Source organism: Nerophis lumbriciformis, linkage group LG01 (assembly GCF_033978685.3).
Source record: "Nerophis lumbriciformis linkage group LG01, RoL_Nlum_v2.1, whole genome shotgun sequence".
NCBI lineage: Eukaryota > Metazoa > Chordata > Actinopteri > Syngnathiformes > Syngnathidae > Nerophis > Nerophis lumbriciformis.
Genome location: NC_084548.2, coordinates 27,125,001 through 27,148,159, shown reverse-complemented (window position 1 = coordinate 27,148,159; position 23,159 = coordinate 27,125,001). Strand labels below are relative to the sequence as shown.

General features: G+C 39.4%; 1 protein-coding gene across 1 annotated transcript in view; it reads left to right on the top strand.

The window, feature by feature from the left end:
- LOC133617973 (grancalcin-like) overlaps nucleotides 1-23,159 on the top strand; it is a 34,509-nt gene that overhangs the window by 8,037 nt on the left and 3,313 nt on the right. The window contains exons 2-6 of the mRNA XM_061978411.2: nucleotides 7,071-7,277; nucleotides 7,361-7,430; nucleotides 9,564-9,607; nucleotides 9,711-9,858; nucleotides 11,406-11,519. Coding sequence (XP_061834395.1) covers nucleotides 7,071-7,277; nucleotides 7,361-7,430; nucleotides 9,564-9,607; nucleotides 9,711-9,858; nucleotides 11,406-11,519 — 583 coding nt within the window. The remainder of the gene's footprint in view (nucleotides 1-7,070; nucleotides 7,278-7,360; nucleotides 7,431-9,563; nucleotides 9,608-9,710; nucleotides 9,859-11,405; nucleotides 11,520-23,159) is intronic.

Below are 23,159 nucleotides of genomic sequence, written 5' to 3'. Positions count from 1 at the left end.
TAGGTTTCAGTAATGCATACAATAACCAAAATACGTTAAATATTGTACATATTACGTATCCTAAGACAAAAAAAAAGACATGATTTTGAACGATAGGCCAAACTTAAAAAAAAGTGCAGTTCCTCTTCAAGGACAGGAAGAAACGTGCAGAGAACGTTGCCACACCTTGTTTATAACGTCTCGCTGTTTGTGTATTGTGATGGTCATACATGCTGTATTTTGCTAACTTCATCAGTGTTACCAATAACATCAACACTAGCTAAAATGGTTTGTCATCTCAATGAATTGAACGCATGTTGTAAAGTGACATCACTCTGACTTGTCAGTGAGGCACAAAGCGTGTGTGTGTATTAGAGGTGAGAGGTCTCACTCCTGCTTATTTTTGTTGGCCAAACTGTTGCCCTGGACCACATAGTGTTTTTGGAGAAGAACAAAACTTGTTTAGAAGACTTTATCCTTATTGGCCATACTTATTTGTGTTTTATATTGATATACAAAAGTAAACACTGTTTTTTTTACATTATTTGTGGGGTTTGTTCATGTCACAAAGTTATAACTTTAAATACAGTAGCATTTTGTGAATATTTTGCAGTGGATTGTTGATTCCTTTATGACATTTCTGCTCAAACTTTTTTTTGAACTGTCCTGTTACTAATACAGTATGTGCCCCCCATGTTAAACTCATTCTTACGCTTTTCGACACATGCACAACATGCTGCTCTGCTTGCCTCCTTGGAGTCGTAGTAACAGTGAACCACCGTGCTAAATAGTCTGGACACGCTTTTCCATCCAGTGCCAACATTACGTGATCCCAATAAGAATTCATGCGCCCCCTGTGCGCCTGCGTATGAATCCAGAGAATGCGGAAAATTAATTGTGCATTGACGGACACTTTCACATGAGTTCAGTCGTTACATCAAATAACTGTATTTTTGTTCTTGGTCATTTATTACACATGTTTCACAGTACAAACTAAGTTAATTAGGTCAAGCGTCTGTGTCCAACTAATGAAACATGGGCCTCCCATTAAACATGTTTGTTTTTATGGCACCTTCAAAATTTTTTAAAATAGAACTAAAGGAAGAATGCTGACACATTGATATTAATAATGAACAAAAACACAAATTTGGGTTTTTCAATATATGGTCATTGTAATCTCAGGGCATTCAATCGATCGCAACTGGACTGTTTGGTTTGTCGTAGAAGACGTTAGACTGAGATTGGTCAGATCTCGTCGAGCGGCTGGTGCTAAAACCCCAAATATTTATACTTTAAAAACCAGGAGGGTGTGTCTGGGAAATTATGGTTTCGCCCTATTGTAGTAAGAAAAACAACTGCTTTGATGCAAACAAGACAATCCCACTGTGAAAGTTAACGCCAGTCGTTGAAGTGTAATTCCCCCTCATAAGCATTGAGGTACAGTGTGTGTGTGGCAGAGCGATCGCTGTGGATAGACTACTACCAGTCCAAAATAGTCAAAATCACCCACATTAGTATTCTATTCAGTTGTAAACAAATGGCACAAATGGCATTCTGGTTACAGAAGTCATATGGAAAGCACACACAAGGATGCATCACTTATTATTTCAACACTGGTGTTCCAACTATTTGAAGCTGTCAAGTTATCATGAACTTACTGATAAAGATGTATAATTGGTGGTCGCTTCCACAACTGGCTGCAGTAGTAGCAGGTGTTTTTCACACAGCTTTATGGCCACAAATAGTCATCATATTTGCCAAAGACACATCACCTGACACATAGAAGTCATATGGAGTTATAAAACCCAAAACCAGTGAAGTTGGCACGTTGTGTAAATGGTAAATAAAAACAGAATACAATGATTTGCAAATCTTTTTCAACCTGCATTCAATATACAATGCAAAAACAAGATACTTAATGTTTGAACTGATAAACTCTGTTCAGTGTTTCCCACACATTCATTTATTTGTGGCGGCCCGCCACGAAAGAATTACGTCCGCCACAAATTGATTTTTCGGCTTTTGACTCGGTCAACCGCTCATAAAAGCAACGGGACTGTCTGTGAATGTTGCTTGTAGTTACACCCCAGGTGCAGTAGGTGGCGGTAGCCTACTATGCACTATGCAATAGCACTTAATTCACCTGGTGGGCCAGAAGAAGAAGAAGAGGGACGGATGGACGGACGGAATCAAAATACTCGCCGGCTACTTTTCATAATGATTGCGCTTCCTACGTTTCTACCTCAAACGTCCAAAAGCTGCTGAAAGCCTTGATCCAGGATGCCATGGGGAAAAAAACTTAAATGGTGCCTTTTGGCGACAGTTAGCAGCTTGGTGGCTCATAGCCGGCGAGCTAACGCTTGCTAGCGTGGTAGCATTGCTTCATTTTTACAGGTGTTATAGGTAGATAGTAGTGATGGGTCCGGCAACACCGATGCATCGGCGCATGCGTCGAGCTCATAGAGCGAAACCCTGTGTCGGTGCGCGTACCGCTTTTAGAAAGTCACGTGACCGATCATGAGCTGTTTTGGTCACGTGACCGATACGCTGTGTCGCACTGACGCCTCCTCTGTGCCCTGTGAGCGGCTCTTTTCTACAGCCGGAGAAATAATTACTAAGAAGAGAAAGCGTCTAAAATTGAATACGTTGGAAAAACTGTTTTTTTTTAATAAAAATGTGTAAAAATAAATAAATAATAATTTCCAGGTCCACAAGCATCCTCATTCACAACACGTTCTCTTAGATTTCCATGTTATGATACATGTTCACATTATTTGACTGTATCTAAAAAAGACAAAAAATATATTTTTATTTAAATGAAGTTATGAAATAATCCTAAATGAAATACAATGACTTGGTTTATATTATTGTATATACTAGGTCAGTGGTTCTCAACCTTTTTTCAGCAATGTACCCCCTGTGATTTTTTTTTAAATTCAAGTACCCCCTAATCAGAGCAAAGCATTTTTGGTTGAAAAAAAAAGATAAAGAAGTAAAATACAGCACTATGTCATCAGTTTCTGATTTATTAAATTGTATAACAGTGCAAAATATTGCTCATTTGTAGTGGTCTTTCTTGAACTATTTGGGAAAAAAACATATAAAAATAACTAAAAACTTGTTGAAAAATAAACAAGTGATTCAATTATAAATAAAGATTTCTACACCAGAAGTAATAATCAACTTAAAGTGCCCTCTTTGGGGATTGTATTAGAGATCCATCTGGATTCATGAACTTAATTCTAAACATTTCTTCACAAAAAAAATAAATCTTTAACATCAATATTTATGGAACATGTCCACAAAAAATCTAGCTGTCAACACTGAATATTGCATAGTTACATTTCTTTTCACAGTTCTTTTTGACAGACATTTTAGTGACAAACCTGAGCTTGTGCTTCACTGAGTTTATGAACTTACATTCATATTTTGTTGAAGTATTATTCAATAAATATATAAATGATTTTTGAATTGTTGCTATTTTTAGAATATTTTTTAAAAATCTCACGTACCCCTTGGCATACCTTCAAGTACCCCCAGGGGTTTGCGTACCCCCATTTGAGAACCACTGTACTAGGTCATAAAATCAGTGTCAGTTGAGTCGGTCCATAGGTTGCCTGTAGGGATTTTTAATGTCCAGCAGATGTCATTATTTAGTGACACAGTATCGACACAGTATCAATACAGTTTTGCAATGTGTCACAACGCTTCATGACGCCTCATCAAACCATCACTAGTAGATAGGTTATAGCTGCATCGCTCGCAACTCGTCATATATTTAACGTTAATCCGTGATTTCACAGAGCGTTTCACTGACGGTGAGCAGCCTGACGCTGCTTCATTAACACCGCCGCTGTTTGACTCGTGGCCCGGGGCAGACGCTCGTAGTAACAGTCACGTGTTACAATACCGACGAGCTAACGTGTCCAGGTTATAACCATGTTGTCAATAAACACACATGGACTGAAGCTAAATTGTCCACTGTCCACTGCAGCATGTGAATGCAATGAAAATAATAGAATCTGAGCCAACCAGCTGTTAAAATGTTGTCCAGGTTAATGTTTTGGCCATTAAAGACCATTCATTTCAAGATTTCAACTGTGATTGGGCTTTAAACAGGTGGCTGACCTGTTCAGATGAGTGTAACTGCTACTGGTCAAATAATGTGAAATAGCATTTAATTTTACATGTATGCAATGCCATTTAAATGCAATTATAGATAATAATAATAATAATAATATTAATAAATACTGTGTAGTGTTGTAAATAGTCAACGGGAAGGATTCTATTAAGATATAAGCCATGAGCACTACACAGCCAGAAAAAAACCTAGGCAGGACAAGTACAAATATTGGGGCAAGTAGATTTGAGAAGTCAGGCAAGTAGAAAAAAACCTTAACGTTGAACCCTGCATGTGTTGAGCTGCTGCCACTTAAGGTTAGACGGCACTGTACATAGAGCGGTTCTGCTCGTTAGTAATAAATTCTAATGTTGGATGTTCACTCCTTCACACAGATGAGTATAGAAAAATATTTTCAACGGCCAAAAAGGGCTCGACTTGGAGAGGAGGTAGGCCTACAGTTCGGACCACAGGTGCGACCTGTTCAGCAGCAGCAGCAGGAGGAGGAGGAGGAGGAGGAGGTTGACTGACTGTGGCAGGACACCTCTGCCTCTGTTTCACTTCATGTTGCTGGTAAATAATATGGTTGTAGTAGTAGGCTAAAGTTAAATTATTTAGTATTCACTAATTAAAGGGGCAGAGCTTTAAGAGACATTTTAGCTTTTATATTTTATAAGATATATTTTTTGTAAGAACCACAATTAATAAATATATTTCAGTGAATCACTAATTGTTCAAATCTGTATATAAATATGTACATAAAATGTTGTAATTATATTCCAACTCCGCGTTCTTCTTGGTCATCGCCGCTTTGAGCTGAGGCATCCCTCATTATCGAACGAAGGTGTTCATCAGTCATTATTTCTCGTATTCCACAGTCTTTGGGGCGTTCCTTACAGGCAATGCTTTTAACGTCCTGTACGAGCTGACGTCACGTCCACATTTCATCCCTTCTAACAACGTGCCCGCCCAGTCACAAGATATGAGTGGCTTCTGTACGCACACACACATAAATGCAACGCATACTTCATCAACAGCGATACAGTTTACACTGAGAGTGGCCGTATAAGCAACTTTAACATTGTTAGAAATATACGCCACACTGTGAATCCACACCAAACAAGAATGACAAACACATTTTGGGAGAACATCCGCACATAAACACAACAGAACAAATACCCAGAACCCTTTGCAGCACTAACTCTTCCGGGACGCTTCCGGGGCTCAGGAACACTTCAGAAAACCACTGTCAGTAACTACAGTTGGTCGCTACATCTGTAAGTGGAAGTTAAAACTCTAGTATGCAAAGCCAAAACCGTTTATCAACAACACTCAGAAACGCTGCCAGCTTTGCTGGGCCCGAGATCATCTAAGTTGGACTGATACAAAGTGGAAAAGTGTTCTGTAGTCTGACAAGTCCACATTTCAAATTGTTTTTGGCAACTGTGGATGTTGTGTCTTCCGGACCAAAGAGGGAAAGAACCATCCGGATTGTTCTAGGCGCAATGTTCAAAACCAGCATCTGTGATGGTATGGGGGTCTATTAGTGCCCAAGGGTAACTTACACATCTGTGAAGGCATCATTAATGCAGAAAGGTACATACAGGTTTTGGAACAACATATGTTGCCATCCAAGTAACATATTTTTCATAGACGCCCCTGCTTATTTCAGCAAGACGATGCCAAGCCACGTCCAGACCTGTTCCCCATTCAAAATGTGTGGCGCATAATGAAGCTTTAAATACGACAACGGAGACCCGGACTGTTGAACAACTTAAGCTGTACATCAAGCAAGAATGGGAAATAATTCCATTTGAAAAGTTTCAAAAATTGGTCTCCTCAGTTCCCAAACGTTTACTGAGAGTTGTTAAAAGGAAAGGTGATGTAACACAGTGGTAAAAATGCCCCTGTGCGAACTTTTTTGCAATGTGTTGCTGCCATAAAATTTTTAGTTAGTTTCTCAGTTTGAACATTAAAATATCTTGTCTTTGCAGTCTATTCAATTGAATATAAGATGAAAAGGATTTGCAAATCATTGTATTCTGTTTTTATTTACGATTTACACAACGTGCCAACTTCACTGGTTTTGGGTTTTGTTATAGACTGAGGGTCAGTTTTTATAACAGGGCCATAGTCCTGTTAAATAAAAACATGTGATTGTATCATGTGTCGTTTTAGGCACAAGTGCAATATTGGACAAATGCAATCCGCAACCAAGTACAATAAAAAAAAAAAGTAAAACAGTGCAATAATCTGCTGTCAACGTAACTTGTGTTAATTTGCTGCCAATGTCATTTTGTGTAATTTGTGTTTAGGATTCCAATTTGTATTTCTTCCTTTTACATTTTTTTTCTATATACTTTTATATTTATATTTTCATTTACTTATGTGTTATATACCTGTTTTGCACTGAGGGGAGAAACTGTGCCCACATTTGGTTGAACTGGTGTCCTGTGTATTTTTGTACAAGGGCAAAGAAGATTCTTATCTAATTGTTGATTTAATCATTATTGCACAAAAAATATGCTGATGTTAAATACCTTTCTGTGGTGGCAGACTGCTCAGCCTTTGTTTCATCTCCCTTTCTGCAACTAACAAAAATAACCCATTTTCATTTTGCAGAAATGGAGAATTAAAAAAAAAAAACATTCTTAAATATCACCCTTTCACTTTATGTCCCCGGGCAAATCATAAGTAAATGTAAAAGGAATGGCTAATACCAGTTATGTTGACAAGTGCTTGTGTTGACATGAGTCAGCCAATTGGATACTTTACAATTTGTGTTCCATTGCATACTATTGCCACATATACACTTTTTTTTAATTTTACAATGTAAAATCCATCTTTAGTTTTCATTATTGTTTGGTTGTACAATGGTTTTGGCCCAAGTGGCATATGTCCTATTTTTCAGAATGCATGGAGCTTTTCGAAATAATTTCTGAAATTAAACATGCACTATTTCTTGCTTTAGTATGGCAGCCCAATGCTACCCTATGGAGCGCCTGGAGGACCAATGGGGGGCCACATGCCCAGTCAAATGGGTGGACCAATGGGAGGTACACCGCCTCGGGTTGGTGGATATGCCCCTTATGGGGGAGGATATCCCAGCACATATGGCGTTCCAACCCCAACTGCCAATGACCCAATGTGGGGTTATTTCACAGCCATTGCTGGCCAGGTATGTCCCCTTGTAGAAGAAAAGGCATCTACAGTGCTTTCTAACGGGCACTGCTACAATTCGAACTTACTACCTTTCTGTAGGATGGTGAGGTGGATGCAGAGGAGCTCCAAAGATGTCTAACTCAAGCTGGCTTCACTGGAACCTACAGCCGTAAGTGGCCATCCCTATGCTATGTCAGGGCTGCCAAGTTTCAGAAAAAAGTGAGACTTTAGTGTCATTATGCGTTCACATATTTTTTGGCCTTTTTTTAGAATCGATTTGGCCTGATATTGTTGATTTATACCTTTTAAGATTGATGTCCTCACCTCCAGCGGCTCTCCCTGCACTGTGGCCTCCTAATGATAGTCTTAATTAACCAGAAATTAGAAATGGAAATTTTAACAAGAATTTTGTCAATGTTTCATTTCAACCAGGAGGAAAAGACAGCAGAACTGTCTGATGTCACTTCCTCTCACCAAACATCTTTCAAAAGATCTGGACTATGATTTCGAATTTGAATTTCGATAATGGCTTTTCACGATTATGAAGATATAATAATCGAAAAAATAAACAATCGACCGCGCAACGTGCAAGCAAATTCCGTAGCTTGTGATGGTGAAACCGATGAGGAGCGAATGAATGAAAGAAGAGCATGTCTACGAGAGGTTTGGAATGTCCCCATGGTTGCTACTTTTTACTTGACACAGCGCTTTGTAGCTTACCACCACCAAGTGTGAATGTAGAGTGAATGAATGATGGGTTCTCACTTCTCTGTGAGCGCTTTGAGTATCCAGTTGATAGAAAAGCGCTATATAAATCAAATTAATTATTATTATTATTATTAGAGTATGCCGAATCAATAATCACTAAACTCAACAAAAAAGTAAGGCACAAGATTTACACGTTCAAGTAACCGCGGACGAAGTGACATAATTGGCTAATAAAACAGAATCCGCTGATAAACGCAAAATAATATCAGGGAAATTGACATAAATGTAAGTGAAACGTTGTCATTGTGAGGAGAAGAAACATTTGTTTGGAAAAATAATGTGTCCGATAGCGCTCATTTATCCCCGACACAGTCAACTTCCCCATCCGAAACTAAACAATAGCTGTGTTCCAATTCAGGGGATGCATCCTTCGGAGGACCCGGCCTACGCAGCCTCAGAAAGCTGGACCTTCGGAGGCACCTCTGAAAGATGACCTGTTGTTAAATGGGGACAGTCTAGCCTGCGGAGGATACTTACATTTGAAAGTGTATTCGCTGCCGCTGCCGGTACCGCTGCTTGTATTTGCCGCCATCGTCAAAAAGATCCGGGTTGAACAAAGGCGCGCAAAGCATCTCGGGATATGGCAGGCCACGAAGGATAGTCGCGGTGCATCCTCTGAATACAGGGAAAAGGAGGGCGCATTCGTCGGCTGCATTTGCAGGAGCCTTTGAATTTTAATAAATTGGGACAGCCTTTGCGCAGCGTTGTGACGTAAGCGGCCTTCAAATTCGCCCTTCGAAGGATGCAGACCCTGACTTGGGACACAGCTAATGTATAGACGGTCACTTGAAACATTGATTAAACCACAAAGCTAAAGCTAACAAGAACAACCCATACACCTGCAACACATCTCATTTGCTTGTGTTGTTGTGAACGACATCATCCATGTAATATCAATTTACAAACCGTGGTCGCAACTTGAGAGGCGCTCTCTTTTTTTTTTTTTTTAACAGCCTCAAGTGAGTCGCCAAAGCACAGCACACTTCCCCCCTTCACAATAATAGCACGGCGCGCCACAGCCAGTCTGACTGCTCTAACAAAATAAATATTTTCCATCAGTTCTTCCCTCTCCCCTCGAGTCCTGTCGGTTTTCATGCTTTCCTCCTATATCCCGCCATTAATCCCCTTCAGTCTCGAGCCAATCACAAATCAGATTATGCCTTACCGTCAAAAGATTCAAGTTGATACGCTGACTGATCGTAGCAATGACATGACAGTGTCTTTTTTTAAACAAAGGACGGCCAAAACGCAGCCAAGACCCGCCTTACATTGCTTCTGATTGGTTTATATTGCGTGGTGGCTTCTGTGGTTGGTTAGATTTAGGCTCAAAGGCCAAAGTTTATGATCATGAAAAACATAAATAATGAGTATTGTGTAGGGAAATTTGTGTGTGAGAAATGTCAAGTGTGGCGTGAGAAAGGGTTAAATTGCGTAACTGTCTCGCTCAAAGCGTGAGGCTTTGCAGCTCTGGCAATGTTATGCTGTGCTACGCTAACTTGTCAAAACGGTTCTCTTCATGTTCTTTATGATGCAGCATTCAGCCTGGAGACATGCAGAATAATGATTGCGATGCTTGATGTATCCTTTTCTGTATTGCTGTGTGCGGCATCATTTGTGATCACGCAACATGTCCCAGTTGCTGTCCATCATCAGCAATTGAACCTTCACCACACCATCACAGAGGGACTTCACAGGAAAGATGGGCTTCAATGAGTTCAAGGAGTTGTTTCTGGCTCTGAATGGCTGGAAGCAGAACTTCATGATGTTTGACCGAAACAGGAGTGGGACTGTGGAGCCTCATGAGATGAACCAGGCAATCAGCTCAATGGGTGAGAGACTGTTAATGACTTGGACTTTGACAATACAGTTGAACCTCAAAGGTAGGGATACAAGAAAACAAACATCTTTTAGATGTGTCACTATGAAAATTCAGTGTTAAAAGCACAACAGAATCATCAGGGTTTCCCCTACAAGGCCCGCCATGGCAAAATAAAAGCCGCCACAACTTAAAAATTATATTGTTTTTATGTGAAAACAAATTAAAGTAATATAAAGTATGAATGGATATATAAAGGCTGTTATTTTCGCACGATTGACTAGAAATGCACCAAAAATGTATTCGGCCGGCGAAAAAAAACTTTGATCACCGAGACCAGATGTTGTGATGAAGTAAAGAAAATGCACGGGATTGTTTAGAGCAGAGGCAGTATGTCTGCGATGTGGTCGTACTCTAATATATCTGAGATATACCCGCGGACAGCGGTCTACAAAATGTGCAATGTGCAAATATTAAGAGGATAATGGCGGCTTTTAAAGAGAGAATATGCATTTGGAGCAGTAGCACAAAGCAAGTGTGACGTCAGGCTTGCTGCAGCTCTCACTGTTCGTAGCAGACATTGAGTGACAGAAGTAAACTCTCTACACACGAGTGTTGTCTCCAATAACACCAGAAAAATATGCTAGATTTGTTGCTAGTCGTTTTTAAGCATATGCAGCTACATATTGACATATTGAGGCGGTAAGCTGCTGCATCATGTCTGAGTTAGTAAAATTATACAAATCATGCCTCTAACTTGTGGAGTAGAAGGTAGTAGCTACAAACTGAGAAGGTGGTCAACTTAGACATTCAATTAAGACCATGAGATGGCGAGAAACACTAAAAACGTTGATAATTTGTGTATTTTTTTTCTCTTTTGTACCTGTGTGAGGATTATGAATAATTCTTTATTTAATCTGAAAGCTCTGAACATCCCATCAGTCGGCATCCTAGTGAGAGCAGACATTGTAAAGTTAGTGATTGGTTTATTATGTCTTTGATTGATTGATTGAAACTTTTATTAGAAGATTGCACAGTACAGTACATATTACGTACAATGACCACTAAATGGTAACACCCGAATACATTTTTCAACTTGTTTAAGTCCACGTTAATCAATTCATGTCCATAGTTTAAATTTCTTATTTAGCACTTAACAATAGTGCTACTTGCTGAATCTGCTGATCACTTAGCTTCTGAACTTGTAGCTTATTCTTCTTATATTTAAGCTAAAAAATATTAGGTTCTGGATCATCATTTGTCCCAAAGTAGTCGTTATATATAATAATTCTGCCATGATTAGTCGCAGTTGTTATTTTTGAAGGAAATAGCCAACATCTGCTTCTGCATTTTTGAGTGAGTGAGTTTGAGGAAGAATTCTCACAAAAACTCTTAATCAATGCCACTTATAAGTAATTTTTAATATTAATAATTGACAACAAAAATTGGGCTGCAACAGATAAGGGCACTTTTTTCACACAGAGCAAAAGAGCAGGTGCTTGAGCATCTGTGCACATGCCTGGATGATATTGACTCTGGCCTTATATGATGCTTACCCAGGATACCGCATCAGTCCTCAGGCTCTGAACGCCATCCTCAAGCGCTACAACAAAGGTGGACGCATCTTCTTCGACGACTATGTGGCCTGCTGTGTCAAACTTCGAGCTCTGACAGGTACTGGACTTACAAATGAAACCATTTCCATGCACATTATATTGCAGAAAGGTTGATACCGTTTTTACGACGTATTCAGACAGACCCACAAAAAGAACCATTTGCAGGCATACTCAGAAATGGGGTTAAAAATGTGACTGTGGAGCAAAATTTAAGCAACATTCACACCAAAGCATATCCAATACAGTAACGTGATATCTTTGATATACAGTGTAGTCCTGCACATTGGCAGCCACATTAATTCATTCATTCAGCAGACAATAAAATGTTTTTGCATCTGACAAAAAAACCCCAATAAGAAACATAACACTGGCTTCCTCGCTGATAAAACACTGTAGTGATGGGCATCTGCTAGCTCATGATTGCGCCCATTTCTCTGAAAATGGTCAGTGTGGTTACAAGACACACTCTAATAGTGTTTTTCAACCACTGTGCCGCACATTAGTGTGCCGTGAGATACAGTCTGGAGTGCCGTGGGAGACTATATAATTTTTACCTATTTGGGTTAAAAATATTTTTTGCAAACCAGTAATTATAAGTCTGCAAATGATGTGTTGTTGTTGAGTGTCGGTGCTGTCTAGAGCTCGGCAGAGTAACCATGTAATACTCTTCCATATCAGTAGGTGGCAGCCGGTAGCTAATTGCTTTGTAGATGTCGGAAACAGCAGGAGGCAGCATGCAGGTAAAAAGGTGTCTAATGCTTAAATAAACAAAAGGTGAATGCCCCTAAGAAAAGGCATTGAAGCTTAGGGAAGGCTATGCAGAACAAAACTAAAACTGAACTGGCTACAAAGTAAACAAAAACAGAATGCTGGACGACAGCAAAGACTTACTGTGGAGCAAAGACAGTGTCCACTATGTACATCCGAACATGACATGACAAGCAACAGTATCCCCACAAAGAAGGAGAAAAACAACTGAAATATTCTTGATTGCTAAAACAAAATACATTTCACTCAAAGGAAGACATGAAACGGCTACAGGAAAATACCAATAAAAGAGAAAAAGCCACCCAAATAGGAGCGCAAGACAAGAACTAAAACACTACACACAAGAAGAAAACAGCAAAAAACTCAAAATAAGTCACAACGTGATGTGACAGGTCGTGACATTACACTTACTTTGAGACAAGAGCTATATTGATGCATGTTTGGTTGTGGTTTAAAGTCATAGCCAACAATTGCGACAACGACTTTTTACTGTCAACTGAATTTCGTTTGTTCATGATTTCTGCTGGTGGTGTGCCTCCGGATTTTTTCAACGCAAAAAATGTGCCTTGGCTCAAAAAAGGTTGAAAAACACTGCTCTAATACTCTACAGAGGTAGGACCAAATACGCTTTGCTATCCTCTTATTCCTTTTTGGATTTGTTCAATTATCTAATGCAAGTGTGGTTGTTTGTTGTGCTGTACATTTTTTTCAACATGATCCAAATAAATTGTATACAGTATACAACTTTCTGTCGTTGGGTGTCGATCACCGATGACGTAACGGGTGAATACGTCATCGGCGGGAGAGGGAAAAGACGTACGCGGACAATCAAGTGCGCAGCCATTATGGGTATTCAGTGTTTCCCACAGGACAGGCATCTATGGGGTGGGGGGCAGCGGCGATGACCAAGAAGAACGCAGAGTTGGAATATAATATAATAAACACTTTATGTACATATTTATATACAGATTTGAACAATTAGTTATTCACTGAAATATATTTATTAATTGTGGTTCTTACAAAAAATATATCTTATAAAATATAAAAGCTAAAATGTCTCTTAAAGCTCTGCCCCTTTAATTAGTGCATACATCATCTGTGTGAAGGAGTGAACATCCAACATTAGAATTTATTACTAACGAGCAGAACCGCTCTATGTACAGTGCCGTCTAACCTTAAGTGGCAGCAGCTCAACACATGCAGGGTTCAACATTAAGGTTTTTTTCTACTTGCCCGACTTCTCAAATCTACTTGCCCCAATATTTTTACTTGTCCTGCCTAGGTTTTTTTCTGGCTGTGTAGTGCTCATGGCTTATATCTTACTAAAATTATTATTATTATCTATAATTACATTTAAATGGCATTGCATACATGTAAAATTAAATGCTATTTCACATTATTTGACCAGTAGCAGTTACACCCATCTGAAACAGGTCGGCCACCTGTTTAAAGCCGGATCACAGTTGAAATCTTGAAATGAAGGGCCTTTAATGGCCAAAACATTAACCTGGACAACATTTTAACAGCTGGTTGGCTCAGATTTTATTCTTTTCATTGCATTCACATGCTGCAGTGGACAGTGGACAATTTAGCTTCAGTATTAATGCAGTATCTGAAGCACCGTCTCCACGTGTGTTTATTGACAACAGGGTTATAACCTGGACACGTTAGCTTGTCGGTATGGTAACAGGTGACTGTTACTGCGTGCGTCTGCCCCGGCCCCCGAGTCAAACAGCGGCGGTGTTAATGAAGCAGCGTCAGGCTGTTCACCGTCAGTGAAACGCTCGGTGAAATCGCGGATTAACGTTAAATATATGACGAGCCGCGAGTGATGCAGCTATAACCTATCTCACCTGGTAGAGCACCCGCTGCGGCGACCCAGTTCGATTCGCTTTGCTCCGCGTCAATCCCCCCTCTCCCCAGCTGTCCTTTCAAAATAAATGCATTCAAATCCCGAAAATAAAAATTATGAAAATCCGAGTCGGTGCTGCACACTGCACAGGTTCGGACCACTTTTGAACTTGTTTGCCAAGACGTCTTACCCTCGTATTTTGATCCGGTCGGTCCGTTCTTCTTTTACTTCGTCGTCTTCGTCTTCTTCTTCCTCTTCTTCTGGCCCACCAGGTGAATTGAGTCCCATTGCTTTTATGAGCGGTCGAGCGAGTCAAAAGCCGAAAAATCAATTTGTGGCGGACGTAATTCTTTCGTGGCGGGCCGCCACAAATAAATGAATGTGTGGGAAACAGTGGTATTTGTTAAAGACTCGCTTGAATAATATTTCCAAGGTCTACAACCTGCTCCTCCTTCTGTGAAGTAACCTTAGGTGCCAGTACCGCAATCCATAGCTGGACAGCTTCTACCGTACACCTCTCGTAGTACCAGTGTAAGATGGTCTAGGAAGCCAGATACCCATTTTTGTCATGGTGCTGCAAGGTAGAGCAGCCGCACAATTGCCATTGGTGGATCATCCTCCACCCTGGCAACAGCCACCTGTGACACAGCAGTCACTATCACATCAGATGACAGCAGGTGTTGAGTCATGTACCCAAATGCCTACTACTTTACTTATCCGTCTGTGTAGAAGTAAGACAGTCTCTCCAGTCTTTGTTCATAGACACTTAAATACCCTCTTCTAACGTCATATCGGATGTGTTGCCAAGAACACCAGATGTCATTATGTTAGGTCAATCTGCTCATACAAGGCCATGTTGAGAAAGTCTTGCTTGCATAACAGCTTGTCAACAATCCAACTCATACAAGTCGACAGTCTAGGTTGTACCACCAGATGAGAACCAGATGTGTCTAATCATAATTCAGACATAGTTCAATCCACAACATCTAGTCAGCAAGATGCTTTTTCTCAGCATATGTCTCGCCCTGTGACTTCCCATTCTAAATCCTAGCTTCCAGTCCAAGTACCTGGTATCATGGATATGGCGAGAGCATACTCTTACGGAATCTCAAAACCAAATCTGCCGGTGTTCTCATGTAAATACTACATTTATATGAGAGTCTGGCAAATATATATTAAATTAATCAATTCTCACACTGATTTTTTTTAGACTCGCCGAGTGTCTGTTTGTTTTGGGATTCACAAGTAGAGTTGTTCGTCGAAAGCTGATGAGGATTTTTGCAAAATGAGAATACATTTATTTTTGGTCGTTGTATAATTTCTGACCTACATTGTGCCCGCGGGAGCGTATTAAAGAACCAGCCGGTGACTTAAAGGGTAACTGCAGTTAAAAAAAAAAGGTTGCCTATTGTTCACAATCATAATGAAAGACAAGAAGACAAACATTTTAGTTTTTTTTGCATTCTAACATGTAAAAATTGTCTCGTTGTAGGTAGCTAGCAATGCAGCTAATGGGAGCAATCAATTCTACCTCTAAAATGTATTCAAAAACCATCACCAATACTTTACACTTTTACATTGCGTAAAAACGAACATTGAGGAACGCTCTTTCTAGCGTAGTAACACATCGCCATGTTTCAGTATTAGCCATAAAAGTTAGCTACGGCAAGAGATAAGCTAGCTTCAACCTCAGCACAAAACGCGTTTGAGTTTGTAATGCACAACACAATAGGATAGAACACCAATCTGTACTGACTGAAAAACATGAACCATCATATTATAGTAACTGAAAAGTATTAGCCCACATTTCATGTTTTGTTTGTACACAGCTAGCCAGAAAGTGTATGCACTGTAGTTGTAATGACAGAGTGATTGGAGCACATGTTTGTAAAAAAAAAAAAACATTCATGAAGTTTGGTTCTTTTATGAATTTATTATGGGTCTACTGAAAATGTGACCAAATCTGCTGGGTCAAAAGTATACATACATTATCAATTTTGGTGATGTAGAAAAGTTACAATCAAATCAATTTGGCTTCATGGCATGGCCTCTTAACTTCATGTGAGTGATTATGATTGACGACACTTGTTGACTTCTCTGAGCCCATTTAAATAGAGCTCATGTGATGAAGTCATTATACTTGGTTACAAATGCGACAAAAGTCAAAAGGAACTCAGCACAGATCTGAAAAAACTAATCATTGACTTGACAAGTCAGGAAAGTCACTTGGAGCCATTTTAAAGCAGCTTAAGGTCCCAATAGCAACTGTGCAGACAATTGTTCGTAAGTATAAAGTGCATGGCACAGTTTTGTCACTGCCACGATCAGGGAAAAAACGCAAGCTATCACCTGCTGCTGAGAGAAAATTGGTCAGGATGATCAAGAGTCAACCGAGAACCACCAAAAAGCAGGTCTGCAATGAATTGGAAGCTGCTGGAACACAGATGTAAGTGTCTACAGTCAAGTGTGTTTTGCATCGCCATGGACTGAGAGGCTACCATGCAAGAAGGAAGCCCTTGCTCCAGAAGCGACACCTTAAGGCTCGTCTAAAGTTTGCTGCTGATCACATGGACAAAGATAAGACCTTCTGGAGGAAAGTTATGTGGTCAGATGAAACAAAAATTGAGCTGTTTGGCCATAATACCTAGCAATATGTTTGGAGGAGAAAAGGTGAGGCCTTTAATCACAGGAACACCATGCCTACCGTCAAGCATGGTGGTAGTATTATGCTCTGGGCCTGTTTTGCTGCCAATGGAACTGGTGCTTGACAGAGGAAATGGAACAATGAAAAAAAGGGGATTACCTCCAAATTCTTCAGAACAACCTAAAATCATCAGCCCGAAGGTTGGGTCTTGGGCGCAGTTGGGTGTTCCAACAGGACAATGACCCCAAATACACATCAAAAGTGGTAAAGAGATGGCTAAATCAGGCTACAATTAAGGTTTTAGAATGGCCTTCCCAAAGTCCTGACTTAAACCCCATTGAGAACATGTGGACAATGCTGAAGAAACAAGTCCATGTCAGAAAACCAACATATTTAGCTGAACTGCACCAATTTTGTCAAGAGGAGTGGTCAAAAATTCAACCAGAAGCTTGTGGATGGCTACCAAAAGCGCCTTATTGCAGTGAAACTTGTCAAGGGACATGTAACCAAATATTAACATTGCTGTATGTATACTTTTGACCCAGCAGATTTGGTCACATTTTCAGTAGAACCATAATAAATTCATAAAAGAACCAAACTTCATGAATGTTTTTTGTGACAAACAAGTATGTGCTCCAATCACTCTATCACAAAAAAGTAAGAGTTGTAGAAATTATTGGAAACTCAAGACAGCCATGACATTATGTTCTTTACAAGTGTATGTAAACTTTTGACCACGCCACGACTGTGTATATATATATATATATATATATATATATATATATATACACACACACACGTATGCATACATACACACACATATATATATGTGTATGTATGTATTGTGATATGCGGTCACAAACCAACCTCCCAGAGACAGTTCTGTTAGGGTTCAAACACAGCAGCGTTGCTTTATTCAGTCACTTTTTTGGAATGCAGGCTAACTTAAATTCCTCCCGGTTGGGGTTTTCATTTAAACAAACAAATTATCGCATTTCTCATGCCTTGATCAGGTCTCCTAAATTGCCTGGAACATAGAGCAGAGAAATCTCTGATCAGTGCAAAGTTCAATAAATCAGAGCATTCAATGAATCAAACATCTTACACATTTAGCAGACTAATTTACAAACTATAGTTCAGTGGAGCAACACACTTACCGCCCGATGGACGCAGACCTTTCCCAGCAGGGAGCCAGCCACACAATGAGTCAAACACTGAGGTGCTATTTAAATCAAACGCAGTGATTGCCAACCTGACACAGCTGCCTTGGGGCAGGTGGCCACACATCAGCCTGATTGAGGATAAAATTAGGGATGCACTTGCCTTCAATGACCACACCTAGAGGGTGGCGTAGTTTGACCGCCTGGTGCATGCTGTCATTGTGATGACTGGCCCTCCGCCTAGTCTCACCTGTTCGGAGGTATTGTGATGCTCCACAGTATATATATATATATATATATATATATATATATATATATACAAACCCCGTTTCCATATGAGTTGGGAAATTGTGTTAGATGTAAATATAAACGGAATACAATGATTTGCAAATCCTTTTCAACCCATATTCAATTGAATGCACTACAAAGACAAGCTATTTGATGTTCAAACTCATAAACTTTTTTTTTTTTTTGCAAATAATAATTAACTTAGAATTTCATGGCTGCAACACGTGCCAAAGTAGTTGGGAAAGGGCATGTTCACCACTGTGTTACATGGCCTTTCCTTTTAACAACACTCAGTAAACATTTGGGAACTGAGGAAACACATTTTTTAAGCTTCTCAGGTGGAATTCTTTCCCATTCTTGCTTGATGTACAGCTTAAGTTGTTCAACAGTCCGGGGGTCTCCGTTGTGGTATTTTAGGCTTCATAATGCGCCACACATTTACAATGGGAGACAGGTCTGGACTACAGGCAGGCCAGTCTAGTACCCGCACTCTTTTACTATGAAGCCACGTTGATGTAACACATGGCTTGGCATTGTCTTGCTGAAATAAGCAGGGGCGTCCATGGTAACGTTGCTTGGATGGCAACATATGTTGCTCCAAAACCTGTATGTACCTGTCAGCATTAATGGTGCCTTCACAGACGTGTAAGTTACCCATGTCTTGGGCACTAATACACCCCCATACCATCACAGATGCTGGCTTTTCAACTTTGCGCCTATAACACTCCGGATGGTTCTTTTCCTCTTTGGTCCGGAGGACACAACGTCCACAGTTTCCAAAAACAATTTGAAATGTGGACTCGTCAGACCACAGAACACTTTTCCACTTTGTATCAGTCCATCTTAGATGAGCTCAGGCCCAGCGAAGTCGACGGCGTTTCTGGGTGTTGTTGATAAACTGTTTTCGTCTTGCATAGGAGAGTTTTATTTGCACTTACAGATGTAGCGACCAACTGTAGTTACTGACAGTGGGTTTCTGAAGTGTTCTTGAGCCCATGTGGTGATATCCTTTACACAATGATGTCCCTTGTTGATGCAGTACAGCCTGAGGGATCGAAGGTCACAGGCTTAGCTGCTTACGTGCAGGGATTTCTACAGATTCTCTGAACCCTTTGATGATATTACGGACCGTAGATGGTGAAATCCCTAAATTCCTTGCAATAGCTGGTTGAGAAAGGTTTTTCTTAAACTGTTCAACAATTTGCTCATGCATTTGTTGACAAAGTGGTGACCCTCGCCCCATCCTTGTTTGTGAATGACAGAGCATTTAATGGAATCTACTTTTATTCCCAATCATGGCACCCACCTGTTCCCAGTTTGCCTGTTCACCTGTGGGATGTTCCAAATAAGTGTTTGATGAGCATTCCTCAACTTTAACAGTATTTATTGCCACCTTTCCCAACTTCTTTGTCACGTGTTGCTGGCATCAAATTCTAAACTTAACGATTATTTGCAAAAAAAAAAAATGTTTATCAGTTTGAACATCAAAATATGTTGTCTTTGTAGCATATTCAACTGAATATGGGTTGAAAATGATTTGCAAATCATTATATTCCATTTATATTTACATCTAATACAATTTCCCAACTCATATGGAAATGGGGTATGATATAATTCATATAGCAATACGGTCTCACACTCATTAGAATATTGTGATAAAGTTCTTTATTTTCTGTAATGCAATTAAAAAACAAAAATGTCATACATTCTGGATTCTTTACACATCAACTGAAATATTGCAAGCCTTTTATTATTTTAATATTGCTGATTATGGCATACAGCTTAAGAAAACTCAAAACAATTAGAATTAGAAAACAAAATCAAACATTTGAAAATGTCAATTAATGCACTCAGTACTTGGTTGGGAATCTTTTTGCACGGATTACTGCATCAATGCGGCGTGGCATGGAGGCAATCAGCCTGTGGCATTGCTGAGGTGTTATGGATGCCCAGGATGCTACAATAGCGGCCTTTAGCTCATTTGCATTATTGGGTCTGGTGTCTTTCAGCTTCTTCTTCACAATACCCCACAAATTCTCAATGGGGTTCAGGTCAGGGGAGTTGGCAGGCCAATCGAGGACAGTAATGCCATGGTCAGTACACCAGTTACTGGTGGTTTTGGCACTGTGGGCAGGTGCCAGATCATGCTGGAAAATGAAATCATCATCTCCATAGAGATTTTCAACAGATGGAAGCATGTAGTGCTCTAAAATCTCTTTTGGTACACATCTGCATTGACTCTGGACTTGATGAAACACAGTGGACCAACACCAGCAGCTGACATGACTCCCAAAACCATTGCTGACTGTGGGAACTTCACACTGGATTTCAAGCAACTTGGATTTTGCTTCTATCCAGCCTTCCTCCAGACTCTAGCGCCTTGACTTCCAAATGAAATACAAAACTTGCTTTCGTCTGAAAACAGGACTCTGGACCACTCTGCAACTGTCCAGTGCTTCTTTTCCATAGCCCAAGTCAGATGCTTCTAGAGATTTTAGAGCACTACATGCTTCCAGAGAATTTGTGGGGTATTGTGAAGAAGAAGCTGAAAGACACCAGACCCAATAATGCAAATAAGCTAAAGGCCGCTATTGTAGCATCCTGGGCATCCATAACACCTCAGCAATGCCCAGAGGTGGGTAGTAACGCGCTACATTTACTCCGTTACATCTACTTGAGTAACTTTTGGGATAAATTGTACTTCTAAGAGTAGTTTTAATGCAACGTACTTTTACTTTTACTTGAGTATATTTATAGAGAAGAAACGCTACTTTTACTCCGCTACTTTTATCTACATTCAGCTCGCTACTCGCTACTATTTTTTATCGATCTGTTAATGCACGCTTTGTTTGTTTTGGTCTGTCAGACAGACCTTCATAGTGCATGCGTTTCAACAAATACAGTCACTGGTGACTTTCACTCCGTTCCACCAATCAGATGCAGTCACTGGTGACGTTGGACCAATTAAACAGAACCAGGCGGTCACATGACCTGACTTAAACAAGTTGAAAAACTTATTGGGGTGTTACCATTTAGTGGTCAATTGTACGGAATATATACTGTACTGTGCAATCTACTAATAAAAGTTTCAATCAATCAATCAAAAGTGTGAAGGAAAAAATACCCTTTTATTTCAACCGTACATCCCGTCAAAAGCCTAAAGACTGACTGCACAGTTCCTGTCTTCACAATAAAAGTGTCGCTCCATCGCGCCTGCGCTTTCAAAACAAGAGTCTCCGAAAGCCAGCGCAAACAAGCTAGCAAGCTACGGAGTTTGCCGCCAATGTATTTCTTGTAAAGTGTATAAAAACGAATATGGAAGCTGGACAAATAAGATGCCAAAAATCAACAACTTTCATGTGGTATTAGACAGAAAGGAGGAACTTTTTTCTCCTCCATTTGAAAACGTGGACGCTATCAGCACTACTGTCTGATTACAATCAATGCAAGTCATCAGAATCAGGTAATACACCAACTTATATTCTTGTCTTCATGAAAGAAAGGAATCTATATGTGTTAAACATGCATGTATATTCATTAAAACACCTTTAACATGTAAACAAAAACGGCAAAATAAATAAATATAAATTATATACTGTATATATATATATATATATATATATATATATATATATATATATATATATATAAATGTGTGTGTGTATATATATATATATATATATATATATATATATATATATATATAAATGTGTGTGTGTATATATATATATATATATATATATATATATATATATATATATATATATATATATATGATATGTGTGTGTATGTTACTCATCAGTTACTCAGTACTTGAGTAGTTTTTTCACAACATACTTTTTACTTTTACTCAAGTAAATATTTGGGTGACTACTCCTTACTTTTACTTGAGTAATAAATCTCTAAAGTAACAGTACTCTTACTTGAGTACAATTTCTGGCTACTCTACCCACCTCTGGCAATGCCACAGGCTGATTGCCTCCATGCCACGCCGCATTGATGCAGTAATCCGTGCTAAAGGATTCCCAACCAAGTACTGAGTGCATTAATTGACATTTTCAAATGTTTGATTTTGTTTTGTTGTTATAAATCTTTTTTTTTACTTGGTCTGAGGAAATATTCTAATTCTAATTGTTTTGAGTTTTCTTAAGCTGTATGCCATAATCAGCAATATTAAAATAATAAAAGGCTTGCAATATTTCTGTTGTATAATGAATCCAGAATGAATGAAACAATATTCTAATTTTCTGAGACAGTCCTATATGTATACTGTATGTATATGTATGTATATGTGTGTATGTATATATATATATATATATATATATATATATATATATATATATATATATATATATATATATATATATATATATATATATATATATATATACGGATCACGATTGAAGCCAACAAGCAAACCGTCAACTGCCTCGACGTCACTTTCAACCTGAGAAATAACAGCTACCAACCATAAACGAAATCCAACACAACACTCCAATACGTGCACCATGACAGCAACCACCCACCCACCACCACGAAAAGAATACCTACCGGAATTAATAAAAGGCTATCGATGCTGTCATCTAGCAAAGCTGAATTTGACCAAGCAACCCCCCCGTACCAAAAAGCCCTTGATGAAAGCGGATACAATTTCACCCTCACCTATGAACCCACGCCAGGAAACCAACCAAAAAAGAACAGAAAACGAAACAACATCATCTGGTACAACCCCCTATACAGCAAAAACGTCTCAACTAACATTGGCCACAAATTCCTCACTCTGATTGACAAACACTTTCCCAAAGCCAACAGCCTAAGAAAAGTATTCAACAAGAACAACATTAAATTGAGCTACAGCTGTATGAACAATATACGACAAATTATCTCAAACCACAACAAAACAATTGCAAATGAGCCGTCGGCCCCCAGACAGAGCGACCCCAAAACCAACAAAGGCTGTAACTGCCGCAAGAAACCTGATTGCCC